At 31.5% G+C, this 16,252-nt stretch overlaps 2 protein-coding genes across 4 annotated transcripts; both read right to left on the bottom strand.

Annotated features, from left to right (window-relative positions):
• Positions 1-28: 28 nt before the first annotated feature.
• On the bottom strand, positions 29-8,418 carry LOC146538288 (DNA polymerase theta-like). Of its 2 annotated transcripts, XM_085186314.1 has the most exons (10): positions 7,925-8,417; positions 6,124-7,357; positions 5,776-5,900; positions 3,703-5,651; positions 3,445-3,619; positions 3,152-3,333; positions 2,523-2,692; positions 1,713-2,043; positions 1,051-1,315; positions 29-418 (listed from the first exon to the last, which is right to left on the bottom strand). In XM_085186314.1, the coding sequence occupies exons 1-10, from the start codon at positions 8,253-8,255 to the stop codon at positions 129-131; spliced, it is 5,052 nt and encodes a 1,683-aa protein (XP_085042440.1). In that variant the 5' UTR covers positions 8,256-8,417; the 3' UTR covers positions 29-128. The 2 variants fall into 2 exon arrangements, with proteins under 2 accessions (XP_085042440.1, XP_085042439.1); XM_085186313.1 differs by having other exon boundaries at positions 6,124-8,418.
• A 2,286-nt stretch (positions 8,419-10,704) lies between these two features.
• Positions 10,705-15,572, bottom strand: LOC146538287 (UPF0415 protein C7orf25 homolog). 2 transcript variants are annotated; one of them, XM_085186268.1, is made up of 9 exons: positions 15,466-15,572; positions 15,164-15,322; positions 14,791-14,974; positions 12,777-12,913; positions 12,451-12,608; positions 12,094-12,305; positions 11,570-11,704; positions 11,328-11,470; positions 10,705-11,041 (listed from the first exon to the last, which is right to left on the bottom strand). In XM_085186268.1, exons 2-9 carry the CDS (start codon positions 15,314-15,316, stop codon positions 10,958-10,960), a joined length of 1,206 nt encoding a protein of 401 aa, XP_085042394.1. In that variant the 5' UTR covers positions 15,317-15,322; positions 15,466-15,572; the 3' UTR covers positions 10,705-10,957. The 2 variants fall into 2 exon arrangements, with proteins under 2 accessions (XP_085042394.1, XP_085042393.1); XM_085186267.1 differs by lacking the exon at positions 15,466-15,572 and having other exon boundaries at positions 15,164-15,435.
• Between the last annotated feature and the right edge of the window lie 680 nt (positions 15,573-16,252).

Genomic DNA, 16,252 nt, shown 5'->3' with positions numbered 1-16,252 from the left:
ATCATGCTTAAAAGAAAACCCGTACATATACATTACTCAAAACACTTTTATTTGGCGATTATAAAAAAATATCACAGACGAGAGTGCTAAGGCGCAAAAATTAATATTTTAACACTAATATCATGATTTTATAATTTCACTTCTTCCATCGCACCCCAAGTGCTGCCATTCTTCACTTTAACAGGCAAAGGCACATTCAACTGTACTGTCTCTTGCATTAAAGCTTTTAATATTTTGCTAAAACTATTTTTTTGAGATTCTTTGACTTCATATATAAGTTCATCATGCATTTGTAAAATTAAACGTGGCTGGTCTATATCTAGCTTTGTTTCGTTGTCTATAGCGCACATGGCGGCTTTTGCTATGTCTGCCGCTGACCCTTGTATTGTAGTATTAACTGCTTGCCTTTCCGCTGCACCTAATAACAATTTTATAAATGTATTTTTTCTCTAGTTTCTATCCATTTTAAACACATTACTTAAAAAGTTATTAAAACCAACCGGAAACGACCACTATATTTGTAAATTTTACCCCTCGTAACCCCTTTTGAACCTACAGGATCGTGTTCAGATAAAACATTTACAATTATACGAGCATCAATATATTAAGTATGTTTTTGCAGCCATATTAAATTAATAAAAGGAAAATGTACATTGAAAATAACAAGAAAAATATGACACCAAATTTGCTTAATCCAAATCATAAATATGCTAATTATATTATAATTCCCATGTTCCCAGTAATTGCGCTGAATATTTCCCTTTACAGTTAAAGTCCTGTATAGGACACTGGATTGTTTAAGATACAGAAAAGTAATACTTATGAAATTTTAAAAAATAAATTCAACGTTTAGGAGGCCAGGCCACTGGAGAGAATGAAATATTTAATATTTTCACTTCTTCCCTCTGGTCTCGCGGCACTCAACAGGCAGTGACTCTAAAATTGCATGAAAAGTAAGGAACGGAGTGTCAACACTAGGCTCCCTCTCCCCGCTCTGCTAGATGCGGCTACAGCGTGAAGCTGAAAAAAAATTCAAAGTTCACCACTTACTTCGTTTCGATGGTATTTTACTATTTATATCTGGTAAATATCTCCGACGCTTCATCAACGTTTCGACGTAACCTTTTTGTCTACATTCTTCTACAACAGACTGAGTAAAACTCTTCAAAGCAGGATAAGTTTTGTAAAACGTGTCCATAAATATAGCGGCTTCTGCTTCGTTAACGTCCAGGTGATGGGCTAAAGTTCTATTTCCCATACCGTAAAGTATACCGTAACAGAGTTGCTTGGCTTTATGTCGTAAATCATCATCAACCTAAGAAAGTATAATACAATGTTTAATACAAAATACACATGTTATTTCGTAAGAAAAAAGATTCGCATTAATTATGCATTAGGCGTCTTTCTATCCCTGCTTATAGTCTGTAATCCGTATTTTTCGCCAAAACATACTGTTTTATAATAGAACACTACAATCTGCAAAACATAGAAATCTTTTTTATTTTATTATTGAAAATAAAAGCACAAAAACACATGTTTACAATAAATCTTAAATGTAATGCATAGTTACAATTTTTTGATAACTGTAGGCACACAAAAAATTTTTTTTAATTGTGTGTTTTATTAAAGGGTAGCATATATCATACAAGGCTTGATACACACACAAACAATATTTTTACTTGGATAAAAAATTAAATATATAACAAACTCACATTTTCTTCAGAGACACCGGCCAAAGCAGCTGCGATAGACTTGAAAACGTCCACATTAGCTCTCATAATCTTACTCAACACCGCGTCTTTGGAATAGTGTGTAAGAATTCGCATTTCTAGCTGGCAGTAGTCAGCAGACACAAAAACGTATCCCGGCGCCGGTTTGAAAATATTCCGGCAATTGAACTCTACTACATCGTCAGAAGGTTCAAAATCTTTTGTGGATAAATACTTAATCGGTATACAAAAGGTCCTAGGTACGTTCTGTAAGTTAGGCTCGTGCATACTAATTCTGCCGGTGCAAGTGTACATAGTGTAGACCGGGCTTATCCTGGAAATGGAATTATTTATTCACATCTCTCCCCCAAGTCGGCGTGTCGACGGTTGCATTTCCGATATTATCGTGAATAATTTCGTACGTCTACAGCACGGTCGACTAGCCGTGACGGTCTTGAAGTTAAATTTTCTGAACGATTGAACATTTTTAGGAATAGGAAAAACATCCTAAAATTCAATCCAAAATAGGAAAAAAATACTAAAATCATAATATCTGCAGCTAACTTCCCCTCAGCCACGACTCATCGATAGTACTGTACGTCTACATTAGTATCCACAACGCAAAACTTAGCGTTACTACGGTTCGAGTGTTTCACAATATTGAACGCAAATGTATAAATATTTTGAATTGCTGTGATAACAAGTAAATTAATAATTAATTATCTTATTTTATTACTAAAAGCAGTATTTTCATAATATTCAAAATATCGGTGACTATATCAAGTTAGTACAACTCACTCTCATCATACTAACCTATTATCAACACTGTATCCAAAAGCCTGCTCGGTGAGAGGATACAAAGTTTTAGTGAGAATAGAATTAAGCTTCCTCCAATATATAACAATGCTAGCCATAGGACTATTGTGGGCGGAAAGAACACTTTTCTTGGTGCTTATTTTACGTCCTTTGTACAATCCTAAGACCTAAAATTAAAATTTTCTGTAAAAGTCAGAAAAAAAAATGATTTCATCGTCACGCGATCGTTGTGGGTTAAAAATTTCTAAGATTTTTTTATATTTAATAAATATTTCACTTTATCCAATCTGGTCAGATATCTAAAGCGTTGTCTCTAGAACAGACGTAAAGTCGGGACAGGAGTCATACAATGTTCTGCCATACAAAATGCTAAAAGAAAATGAAACTGGGGATATGTAGGATCATAGAGGCCATCAAAAAGTATTTTCATTTCACCAATATGGTAAAACACAAAGCGCAGTTTTGAGTTATAGTATGTCTCGAATTCCGGGGAAAACTGGAAAATATAGCGTCTTGAACAGGTTCTGTTTATCTACCCTGCTAGATGTGGGAAAAAAGTAAAGCTGCTTTAACGCTAAAAGCTAAAAACCTATAGGTACATATGGTTACTTCTGTCTTATACATACTTTAGCGACCTCCTTGGAGGAGTTAAAGTTAAAATGATATCCACATAACTTAAAAGCCTTTTTCTGCAAAATTTCTTGAGATTTTTTTACATCTATCAAAAGTTTTGACGCGAGATCTTTATCCACGGCAATGCCGTAAAACTCGCATTTTCCAAGGATTTTACATACATGCATTTCGATATCTGTAAGAAAGATTTAAGAAAGATTCTTTCGTGATATTTATTGTAAGAGATAAAAGAAGAAATATCATTTACAAATTCAAGTTTATTTTGAAATTAAAATAACTCACTTACCTATACAGTTTCTTATAAATTGATATGTATTTGTTTTCTGTTTTTCTGCTATGGACTCAATACACCACGCTTTAAGACACGCCTGTTCATTAACGTTTAACATGTTATAGGTTTTCATTTTATGTCCAGTGGTAATTTGTATATTTGCTAAATCCAAATCCAAATATTTTAAAGCCTTTAATAAAAAAATCCTAAATAAAATAAATATTTCTATAAGTTTTAATTATTGTTATAATAATTATTAGATATTTTATTTACCAATTCGTTTATATTTGAAATTTTTTCATCGGTATGCAATAACCATTCAATCAGTGTAATATCGACACATTTTGATGTTATATCTCTTCCCAGCCATCTTTTAATATGGGTGAAATTTGATTTTGATGATACCATAATTAATTTTAATAAAGGATTACTGATAAATTTGCCTAAGGATAATTTAAATATCGTTTGTAACTTTCCTAAACTAGTTAAATCTAAGTATACGCAAATATCATTTTTTAAACAAAATGCAATTCCTTGAATAAGAGGATGATCTTCGTTATCTGAAACGTCGAACATTATTTTTAAGATATTGTTTCCTATTGCGTCAGAAGGTTTCATATTCTTTTTATTTGTTTCAAATAAAATAGATGCCTGTTTTAAATTTGAGTTTTCTATATATGAAAAGTTATTTATAATATCGTCTTCACGCAAAATATAGCAATCGGTAATATATTCTTTAAATTTCAATGTAATGTGTTCTGATTTTTGAGAACCAATTTCAATTTGAGACATTCTTTTTGCTTTCTTGGATGACAAAGACCAATATTTGTTTTCCGCGTGCCTTTTGAGCGGAGTGACAAAACTATAATTTGTCACTTCATTGTATTGAGTATTTATTATTTCATTTTGTGACATAATTTCATTTGAATAATAGTCTTTTTCTGAATTAAAATTTTCTTCTGCATTCTTTTTTTCATCGTCATATACTAATTTGATATCTTCATCGTCGTCGATTTCAATCACAGAAGACTTAAATGCATTTAGCAATGTTTTAGAATTTATATCTAAATAATCTGTACTTGTTTCCACATTTTTAATTTCATCTTTTGTTTTTGTATGTTTTATTAATGACTTTGGTAATAAGTCAGTAGGTAGGCTATCATCAAACACACTTGAATTTTCACCTTCCGACGAAAATAAACTTACGTCTATACAAATGTTAGTATTGGACGTAACGTTTTTGTCATTACAATCGAAATTATCTGGAGCATCGCCAAAGCTTATATTTGGGGAAAAAAATATATCAGATGTCCTATATTTAGTGATATTACTGAAGCCTGCTTCATTAAAACTTAATGATTCCCAAACCACATCTTCCTTTTGTAGAGATAATAGGAATTCACTGTTTGTATTTTCATTTAAATTCTTAATAGTAACCTCCTTATTTTTATTACAATCATAAAAACTTGTTTCGTTACATATTTTTTGTTTTATTGGTGAAACCGTATGTATTTTGTTTAAATCTTCACTTTCTTTATTTGGACATACTTCCTCTTTTTTATTACAAATCTGGATGGATGAATCTGGATTTGGTGTTAAAAGATTGTTTTTTATATCTTTTATTTGTTTGGTTTCATTAAATATTTTATAACTTATATTGCATCGAGTATTTTGATTAATATTTTCCTCATTACTTTCTATATTGTTAGTTGTCTCACTCTCATGATTTCCATTTTGAACTAATATATTTTTTTTATCTTTGTCAATAACAGGATTTACAGAAGTCTCATTTAATTTTATATCTTTCCATTTTATTTCGGCTACGCCAATTTCTTCAGTTAAATATTTTCGTGCTTCTAAAACGAGGTTTTCAGCTGCTTCTTTAGTAGTCAGGCCACAGCATCCTGTTATCCAAATATTTTTCATTTTATTTCTTTTTCTGACGTCCATTTTATCTTCACCTTCCCTTTCTTTTTCACTTTGGAATGGTACAGATTTAAGAAGTAAGGTTTCTACTGTGTTCACTTCTGCCGATGCAATACTGGAGATAGTTTCAAAACCAGCATCAAATAAAGTACGGGCTCGTACTCCATTAAGGGATGATAATTTCATTAGCTCTAGTAGTTCCGAATGTATGCCGAATTGCAGACGATCTTGAAATTGTGATATAAGTAGTTCCATATTTCTCCATCCTAATTGATGGCAAAACGCCGTAACCATACCTAAAATTATAAAAATATGCTGAATAACTGCTAATATATTGTGATGTTAGTAAAAATTAATTATAAAAGGATGTGTAGGCAAATTTTACAATATTCACTTTCACTAGTAATACCTAAAACATACCAGCAAATGTTGATGACGATTGTTGCAAGCCTTGTAGAAACCCTCGCGCACATTGAAATTTGCACGCCACTTCTGATAACGATACTTCATTTACTAAGTCTTGTAAGGCTAACGCCGTATAAAATCTAAAAAAATATATGATAGTTTCATGCTGTATCTCGTACACAGCAAGGTAGGCAAAGGGAACCTGGAAATCTGGTGCTAAGACACTCCATTCCCATTTAGAAACTTCCGTTCCCCACTTTCCGCCCAATTCTGAAGTGAGAATATATAGCAATTAAGGTTTACATTTAATGTGGGCACTTTACCAGCATTTAACATACAAGAATATTATCAGTTTTTTCTTACCTCTTATGAATATCCAATTTATTCTCTTTATCATTTCCTTTATTACTACTACCTCTCAAACATCGAATTATGAAGCTTTCCCGTACACCCACTAAGTCACCAACTCTTTTCATTGCTGGTGTTAAAGACTCCCAAAGGTTTAATAAATGCAACCAATCGATATTATTCCACTGATTACTAACACTGTATGGGGTTACTAGATATATTAAATGTAGGTCAGTTTCCAAAACTAAGCATTGACGCGCCTTTTGTAGTTCACAAAATAGCGATAGACCATCGTTAGGCGCCATAGACGAAGATAAGCAAGCTTTTCCTAATGATGTAGCAACATATCGATTTTGGTCATCATCACCTTGAATTCTTATTAGTTCAAAATTAATAAGTTCTTCTAAAGTTTTATTAAGTAATGACTTTTTTAATGGTTTATCAGTTTGTTGCGTAAAGAGCAAAGTGCATTTTGTATAGAGCTCTAAATCTGATTTTGTACAGGACCCTTGGCTTGCAATCATTTCAAGAGTAGTCCTCATAAATTTGTCTTCACTTTCAATACAGCTTTTAACAGGTTCTAAGTTTCCCATCATCAAACCGAATCCTATCTTTTGTTCGGCTGGGGTACATATTAAAATACTTTCACCCTTTACATCTTTACCCATTCTTCCAGCTCTACCGATCATTTGTTTATATGTTAATATGTTTATGGGCTGTTTTTGAAATACTGGAGATCTTATTATTACTTTTCGAGCAGGCAAATTTACTCCTGAACTCAGTGTAGATGTTGCAACTAACACTCTTATTGCACCTGACTTAAATGCTCCTTCAATAATATCTCTTTCATCAAACGTAAGCCCTGCATGATGATATGCCACACCAAATGAAATTAATTTTTTCAATATGTTATCAAGTCCTACAGGACAGTTTTTTAATTGTTCTAATACTTCCAATATACTTTCAGGCTTTAGTTGTTCTCTTAAAAGTTTTCCTAGATCATTACTAGTACATCCTATTTTAAAAAATGAAGATGAAATATTCTGTGCTAAATTCTCACATCTATTCTTTGTCATACAAAATATTAAAATAGAACAACCCTCTTTAATTGTATCTAAACACAGTGATAGCACATAATCCTCTTCTGTCAGTGACTTTGTATTCTTAAATGGTCCTTTATAATTTCCACTTTTATCATAATATTTACTACCTACTAAACAATATTCATCCAAAGGTATTGGTCTAAATTCTGTAATAAATAATTCAGCTTGTAACCAACTTGCTAATGTTTCCAAATTAGGTAATGTTGCAGACATACCAACTATTTGTATCTTTATATCAGCAGTCTTGGAAGAAATATATTTTATTTTAGTTAAAAGAAGTTCTAAAATGTACCCCCTGTGTGGATCTCCTAATAAGTGCAACTCATCTACAATTACTGCTCCTAGCTCAGATATACTGCCTTCATCAAGCAGTTTATTAATTAAGCTGTTTGCTTTTTCTATTGTACATATTGCAATATGGACTGATTGTAATCCTCCAGGGGGAGATTGAGAACCCATAAACCCTTCAACTCTGACTCCAGAAGTTGATAAAATATCTTGTAAGTAAAACATTTTTTCTCTAACTATTGATACAAATGGCAATATTATAATAACTTTTTTTTGGCGCTCCAGAACAGCCTTAATAGTTAATATATCAGCTACAAGTGTTTTACCAGCAGAAGTAGGAGCAGAGTAAACAAGATTTTCACAATCTATTAAAACTTTTGGATTCGAAAGGCAATCAACTTGCCAATCAAACATCTCTACAATACCTTTTTGTTTATATCTATCTGCTATTTGTGGTGGCAAGCCCCAGTTTTTTAAATTTTTCTTGTATGTTTTGTTCTCATTAAGCTGTGTAAGTACATCTAGGTTTGAAATATTTTTATTAATTTGTTTTTCTTGTGCAAGAAAACTTTTCTTTCTGAGTAAACAAGCTTGTTCCTTAGGTATATTTTGTTCATTTTTCGTCGTTGCAATATAATCTTTAACATAATTTAGAGAACTTTGTAAATTAAAAGATTTATCAAAACAATCGGCTAAAAATGAGACGTTTTCTGTAGAGTTTTGTATATCCAGTTCATCCATATTTTCTTTTAACATTTTATGTATATTAGTTTAGTTCATTTCTTTATTCTAGGTTTTCAATATTTCATTTCATTTTTATTATACATATTATATTATTAGTAATAGCAAGGCTTAAAATACAATCAATTACAATAAAATAATAAGTTTGAATATGTTAAATTTAATTAAAATCATCTGGTAATGTCATATTCAAACAAACGTCAAAGAAAATCTGAATAATCGTAACGTGAAACTGCAGTATGGGTTACTACCGTATCTAATTCAATAAGCTACGATATCGTACTTTAATCTTTTTTAAAAGTAAGTTCTAAATATTTAATATTTATGGCACTGTACCAAAAAAATATAATCTATATATATAAAATCGAAAGGTCACTCACTCATCACTAAATCTCAGAAACTACATGTGGTAGGAATCTCAAATTTTACATAGGAGTTACTTATAGGACGTAGGTGCTCGCTAAGAAGGGAATTTGCAATATTCGACTTCTAAGGGGTTGTTTTTGGGGTCGAAAGTTTGTATGAAACTTCGTTACTACAAATGCTAGGAGTCTCAAATTTTGCATAGACGTCACTAGGACGTAGCCATGGAGACAGAAATTAATAATAACATACTTCACGCGGGTGAAACCGCGAGAGGGCCGCTAGTAATAACATATAACTTTATTTTCTTAAATTCTAACCAGCTTAATGCTGCGCGTACTTAACTTATTGTTAAAGTACCTATTGAGTAAATATTACTTTATTTTACAGAAGAGGTTTACAAACAAAACCCGTGCCATAAACTTAGGCTAACAGTGGCGAAAGAGATATATATATGGATGCCGCCGCCGTAAGAAGCGGTGAGGCCAGTGTTATCTCACGGCACGCCAGCCTTATCACCAAGCCTTCACAAGCGTCCATTAAAATTCGTACATTTTCTTCAGGGCCGAACTACTCTCGCCCCTCTCCGTTTTGTGACGCTGTAAAGACCATCACTGGTGATGTCCTACTAGTGATGGCCAACAACAGCAGTTTAGCCAGTACAAGCTAGAAGTACGCTAATTTGCAAATATACTAACGACTGTACTTAAAAAATAGTGAAGTGACATTTAGAGCTTCAATCTTATCACCAGTGAACACAAAACTCGAAACCGTATAGATCTTCCTTGCCTTTGCCTGCTGAAGTAAGTCCAAAACACAGAACACATTTACTCAAAAACGACACATTGTGTGTGTCCAAAAACGACACATTACTTAATGTTTAACTGGAGTCTCCTTTCACGTTAAGTTTTTGATGAGATATTGTAACATACTTGATGACTTATTATGTTGGCTATGATATAATCCTACCTCTATTATAAATTCGAAAGTAACTCTGTCTGTCTGTCTTTTACGCAATCAGGGCCAAACCGCTAATTTAATTGTGATAAAATACTCATATAGAGATACTTGAGGGTCCCGGGATGAACATAGGATATTTTTTTTTTCTCATATTTGTAATATTTTCGATATATACCAATATATTAAAATAATTAATTTGACAAGCAATTTCTTCCGCCATGTTAATAACAATCGTCGCTACGCGTTGCTAAGCAACGGCTTGCAAACTTTGTTGTTTTAAGAAAACGTCACCCAAAGTGAGTTTGTTTAATGCATACTTCGCTCGCGCCGATATAGACTTGTATACATTAACAAAAATTAGATGATTTCTATAATTTGATATTCATCCTTATGAAAATAAATGAATATAATAGTCACTTTTAGCATTTCATCTTGATGGAAATTATAATTTACTCTATAACATTGTAATAAATAATTAAGATGTCACTGATTCCAAATGACCTAGCCTACGAGTGGTATAGTATGACCGACGCGAACGGGCAGATGACTTTGATGATTTTGTAAATTTTTATATATTTTCGAATTACTATTATTTTTTATGTAATGATTTGCTGCTTATAATTAATTTATCTCAGTTCGGTTATCTATACCGATGTTATACACTTAAAATATCGTAATTTTAATCATCTGGAATTTTATTTAATATTGTTCACAAAAATTAATAATTATTTAATATAGAAAAATGTTGAGTACGCGCGCATGGCAAACTTTAGGTACTTTTTCTAATATTAAGAATTTCCTTTAGTTACTTTTACTTCTTTTGTTTGTTCATTTCGGTTACTCAGATATTTTTTCTAATAATAAATCTCCACTTTTTATTATTTTTTAACTTATTTTAGTTATTTAGGCTTATTTTTTCGCGGGCGTAGTCGCGTCCGGGCCCACTAGTATATATATAAAACAATATTTTGAAAAGAGCAACTGTTGAGTTTCTTGCCGGCTCTTCTCAGCAGAACTGCCTTCCGAACCGGTGGTAGCTTTTTATTCATATGTTCATTCGACGATTCAAAAGTGCTTGTAATAATTGCCTATTTGAATAACGAATATTTTGTATTTGAATTTGAATAAAAAAAATAACAAATAAAAAAACTTTATAGCATTTAATTTTGCGAAATTTACACAACGGGAATAGTATATACTTTATCATAAACAGTATCACAGGAGTATTTTGCACTGATTAATTGCTCATTGTACATAAATATCTGAATGACATTAACACCAAATATTCATTAAATTAACTAACACTGGTATAAAAAAGTACTATATGGTGTCACTATTTTATAATAACACAATATTTTTGTGATGTTCTTCTATCTAAAACAGTTGGTATGACATCATAAACATATCTTTGTCGCAGATTCTTCTTTACCTTCAGTTAAGGCACGAGATTCATGAATAAAGGTAGCATAAGTGACTCCCTGAAAACATTTAATATTGAAAAATTTCAATCTTATTATTTTTAATTAGGCTATAGTAATACAGTGGGACAGTTTTGATTGTAAATACATCCGCTATGTATTCAAAATACATACCCACTTGAGAAAATGAAAATTCTTACATCTCCCTGCCCTGGCAAGGCAAAGCACCACATTTGAGGTCCACAATAAAAATCTGGAGTGAAGTGTCTTAGCACTGTTTCCTCTGACTGAAAAGGTCAGAGGAAACCTAGAGCTAGTGCAAATATAATTTTCATTAATGGTTTACCTGTTGAGCTGCCGCTCTTACAAATCCTTCATTAGCAGATATAGTGAGAGATTTCATTCTATGTCCGAAATTGAAAATTATTTTAGATCTTAATCGTACATGCCCTCTTACTTTTAAATTATGCCTTGGATAGTCATCTTCACCTAAACAAGAAAATAACACCACTTATGGAAAAATCTATAAATTATATAATAACAACGAATTTAATTGTTTTCTCCTAATATGCATATACATTTTTATACCTCCATAATCATCTTCATAAATAATAAGTTGTTCCTTTAATTCTCCTGCACGTGTTTTTTCCATAGGTCCTCCTAAGGTGTCAATAATTTTTTCAAAATTATCCCATGCAGTTCTGCAGCATATTAAAGTTTTATCTAAATAAAAAAAAATACTCTCAATTAAAAAAAAATAATCTATCTCAAAATTCATTAAAATATGAATTCTAATATTTTTTAAATGAAGAGGAATTATTAAATGGTCATCAACAATAAAATTATTGTTAACTTTAGTATTACAGAATCTGTCAATTACAATTTTATTTTTCTACTATATGTATAATACTTTATAGACATAAAAGATGTACGGGGAGGTCTCAGTTGACCTTCAAAAACACAGTAGCAAAGATACTGGGGGAAGGTGACATAAAAAGCATGAGGGCCCCCGGACAGTGGATAAGGCTAAAAAAGTATGTGTAAACCAATTTAAAACACGTACACGTCTGTACAGAATACAGATTGAAGCTTAAAATATTGTATTATTATACCTTTGAATAACTTCTCTAATATAGGTTTGACTGGTCTTTCTGCCTCCCAAGCAGATTGTTGGGTAAGAACATCTTGTTTAAACACAAAATGACAATGTCCATTTGTCATGTTGCTTACATATGCCATCATTGCTGTAACATCTAGATTTAACAAGTTTATATCGTGATTTTCTTTTATACATTGAGATACCTTATCTGCAGTTACTTGTTGGCTGAAAAAAAAAAAATTAATGAATTGTTGAAAATGTTATGAGATATCTATTATATTTTTAAATTAAGAGTTTAAGTGTACTTAATTAAAAAAATCAAGTATACTTAATAAAAACATTTGTTTTAATTGTATGTGGAAATAAATACCTATCACTTAATGAATCTTCATCACTTGATTCATATGAGTCATCAAATTCTTCAACATAATTAGAGTCTTGCAAAATGTCTCCAATTATTGTAATTCCCAATGCTTTGAGTCTATTGGCAAGGGTTTCCTCAATACCACTAGCAAATTCAAAGATAACCTGTAATAAAATTATTTAATTAAATTGATTACAATTCATCTGACAAGATTAAAGACTATTTTTTTTTATTCTTATATGCTTGTTAGTTGTTATCTTATGTTAACAACATAAACAAGTTATTGTTATACGCTTTTAAAATAAAGTAGCTCATTTGATGACTATCCTTACCTTTGGTGACTGATACATACATGGATACAATTTTGCACACTTCAAATAGTCCTCAGCTTGATCGAGGATAGACCTTGCTCCGTAGGAAGCTTTGCCCGAGCTTAATGCTGACAGAGACTTTGGATTCCTTGCAATTACTGTTTTAACAAGAGTCATTTTATTAATTAATGCTTATAAGGGGAATTCCATTATGGAGTATGGCTGTAACTCATAGAGTTGTGGATTCATTTCCCTCTTGGGGAATGAAAAATTTACATATTTAATATTTTCATTTGCTCACCTTGTTATAAAAAAAGTAAATGTCTGAACACATAGCACCTACTCTGCTATTTTTTTATTTGTTTACTATCATATATGTGCATGCTTTAATAATAACTACACTACAAAAAATAACATACAACAACAAGGGACATAGTGTTAAGCTATACTATGTGTCTGATTGTAATCACTAAGCTTGTGGTTTTACAACCCCATTGGAAGAATGAATACTTTATGTTTCCCAGGCTTGGCTACACAAAGCACAGTATTTGCAAAACACAAGCAAAGCCGAGAATTAGTTATGTTAAAAATATATACTTTAATTAGAATTATATAAAACTAGCGACCCTCTTGCGGCTTCGCCCGCTTTTACTACTGGATTATTCATGTAATGTATGTTTGCAAAGCACTTAAGATAATGTGAAAATTAATAAAACCCTAATGCAACCCGCATTTTTGTAGTTTCAATAAGGATTTTCCAATTGTTTTACGCAGCAAGGATTTTTTAGTAGGTACCGTAATTTTAAATCTGTGCTACTAATCTTTTCAAGTACTTATTAAAATATATTTAAATGACTATTTTTAGATAGTTAAATGACTATTTTTAAACGGAAGAAATTATAAACAAAAACCTACCTACTAATAACTACTACAAAAAATGTGAAACCAAATATATCGCGCTTAAATAATACATTCAACTCAAAATCTTCGTTGCTATAGAGGCAGCCGGGTTTTTTTTTTTTCAAGCTTGTGGTTAATGCTGAAGGGGGTATTCTGTCCCTGATGAAAAGCAAGCACGACGTGGCTGCCTGGGAGGAAAATTAAATAGAATGCATGGGCCGGGAATCGAACCCGGGCCGCCCACGTGGCAGGCGAGCATTCTACCACTCGCAGCAAGGATTTTTTTGATATTGTAACAACTTCTAAAGTACTTATTAAAATGAAAAACAGTAAAAGACAGTTTTGGTCTACATTAAATGGCCAACGTAACTAATGTACTTATTTATATGCTGAGAGTAAGGCATAAGTAAAACTTGAGTAACATACAGCTGATGTGTCAACGGCGGGATGTGTCAACAATTAAATGCGATTTCTGTAAAACTATTCGCAATTTCGAAATATTGTAAAAAGCAAATTTTATCTTAGTTTAACGTAGAAAATTAATAAAGTATTTTAAAGGATAAGGATTAATACCATTATGGAAAAATATCCCTCACAATAAAAAATATATTGAAATTACTATTTTTAGACAGAAATATGATCACTACACGTTATTCTTAAAAGATAAAAATATGCTGTCGCGGATTTTTTTGTAGATCTTATTAAGAGGAACAATACTCCAGTACATTATTTTCATATAGTACTTACCATTAGAGCAGCGCATGCGCGAAAGTGTCTCAACGGGTAGGACTTTATACACATTTATCGTATTTATGTTAATTTACATAAGAATGTACAAATAATAAACTATATATAAACCTTCCCTGAGAAATACTCGACCTCATGGTGAAAACCGCATAAAAATCCGTTGGGTGGTTTAGAAGAAGAAGAGTTAGAAAGTTCAGACAGACACGAAAAGCGACTTTGTTTTATAAGATATAGGATAGGATAACACTATTGACAAAAAATCCACAGAACACAATGAAAAAAATCAGCCTAACAATAAAAATAAACTTATTCTAGTTTAAAATAAATATTATAATTTTTATTATATTTTTTTTTTATTCTAATACAAAAACAGTAAAGTTGCACTAACCTTTGGTCCATACTTTTCCTTCTTCACTTATAATATCAACCAGTAGTTTGTTTTCATCATTGATATGGAATATTTTACACACAGAAATCACACCAGGTCTGACTGCACAGGTTACCATAGCTCCTAAATGCCTTAGATTGGAACAGGATAACTGTTCTTTTTTCACTTTCCTTGATTTCTGCAACTGAAGGTAGAATTTTTATAAAAGAAGACTCATGCAGATACAATAACTCTAACTAAGATGATAGCTGTGGGTTTATTTTTCACTTGTAGGAATGTATTTTATTTTTTAATTTATTTATTTAGGTTCCTCTGCTTGAAGATAAAAAAAAGGAAAATAAGCTAAAAAAGTAAGTAATAATCGTCAGCCTACTCGTTTAAGGAAGTCCACCTCTTGATAAATTTTTCTTTGTAGTTTTAACACTCCTTCTACGTTCTCTGCACATTGTAGCTGTTGAATTAGATCTTCCCCGTATATAATCTTTTCATCCAACATAAGAAGTAGCTCCTCTATGTTATGACTCATATTCTTCTGATTTAAATAATAAAATAAAAACCAATCAAATTAAATATTTTATATTCACTTATATTACGAAACTTAAGTCTTTATAATATATAATATAATGAATTATTTAACCCAATCCCGCGATTTTATTTAAAATTACTTTATTGTACCTTTTCACAATAAGTAATAATTGGCTAATTTCATAAGAATTAAGAGGTTTTAGTTTTTCTTTTAAGGTATTTCAAATTTAAATTGACAATGACAACCTGTGATGACAACTAATCAGTTGCTGAACGAATAGAATGTTTATGATACGGTACCTATTTCAAAAGTTAATATTTAATAAATAGCATTTTTTAGTCTTTCTCATCTCGTCTAGCTAGTGGGGCACTTTTCCACATCGGTGTTTATAATATGATAATCTCTCAGAAGGTATTCGATTACCATGCCTCTAGATGGTATGTTTTATTATTTTTTAGGGCATTCAATGTTCTTCATAGTGGCTAATCTATCCATGGGGTCCTCTGATTTTATAGCTCAGCCAATCTCTCACTAGATTTGTGGTCTTATTTGTTCGATGTATGATTTCTCTACATCTCCCCAGCTCCAGCCTAACGCAAAATTAAAATAACTTCACATTTACGAACTAACGCACTCTTAAGCAAGCGTCTAGACGGAAGTCAAACGTTTGTGAAGAATTGAAGCTTGGCAATCCCCAGCTTTCTTTTTCATCAGATATTGCGTCTCCATTGATTATATCATAAATTCTGTCTAAAGATCATAAATGGCTTTTATTAAAGGTCACTAATTATGTATGTACTAATTATGTACACCTCGTTTTACTAAAATGTAAAGGTTATTTAAGTTCTGTCTAAATATGTGTAGTTAAATATGTTTCTTTTTTAAATATGGATAAATGATTATGTATAATAATTTTAAAATCTTCGTAACTTTTTA

The sequence above is a fragment of the Heliconius melpomene genome, chromosome 6 (genome assembly GCF_056956725.1).
Source record: "Heliconius melpomene rosina isolate 202511_hmr_F chromosome 6, ASM5695672v1, whole genome shotgun sequence".
NCBI lineage: Eukaryota > Metazoa > Arthropoda > Insecta > Lepidoptera > Nymphalidae > Heliconius > Heliconius melpomene.
The sequence above is the reverse complement of the archived record's forward strand: the minus strand, read 5'-3'. Positions and strand labels throughout refer to the sequence as shown.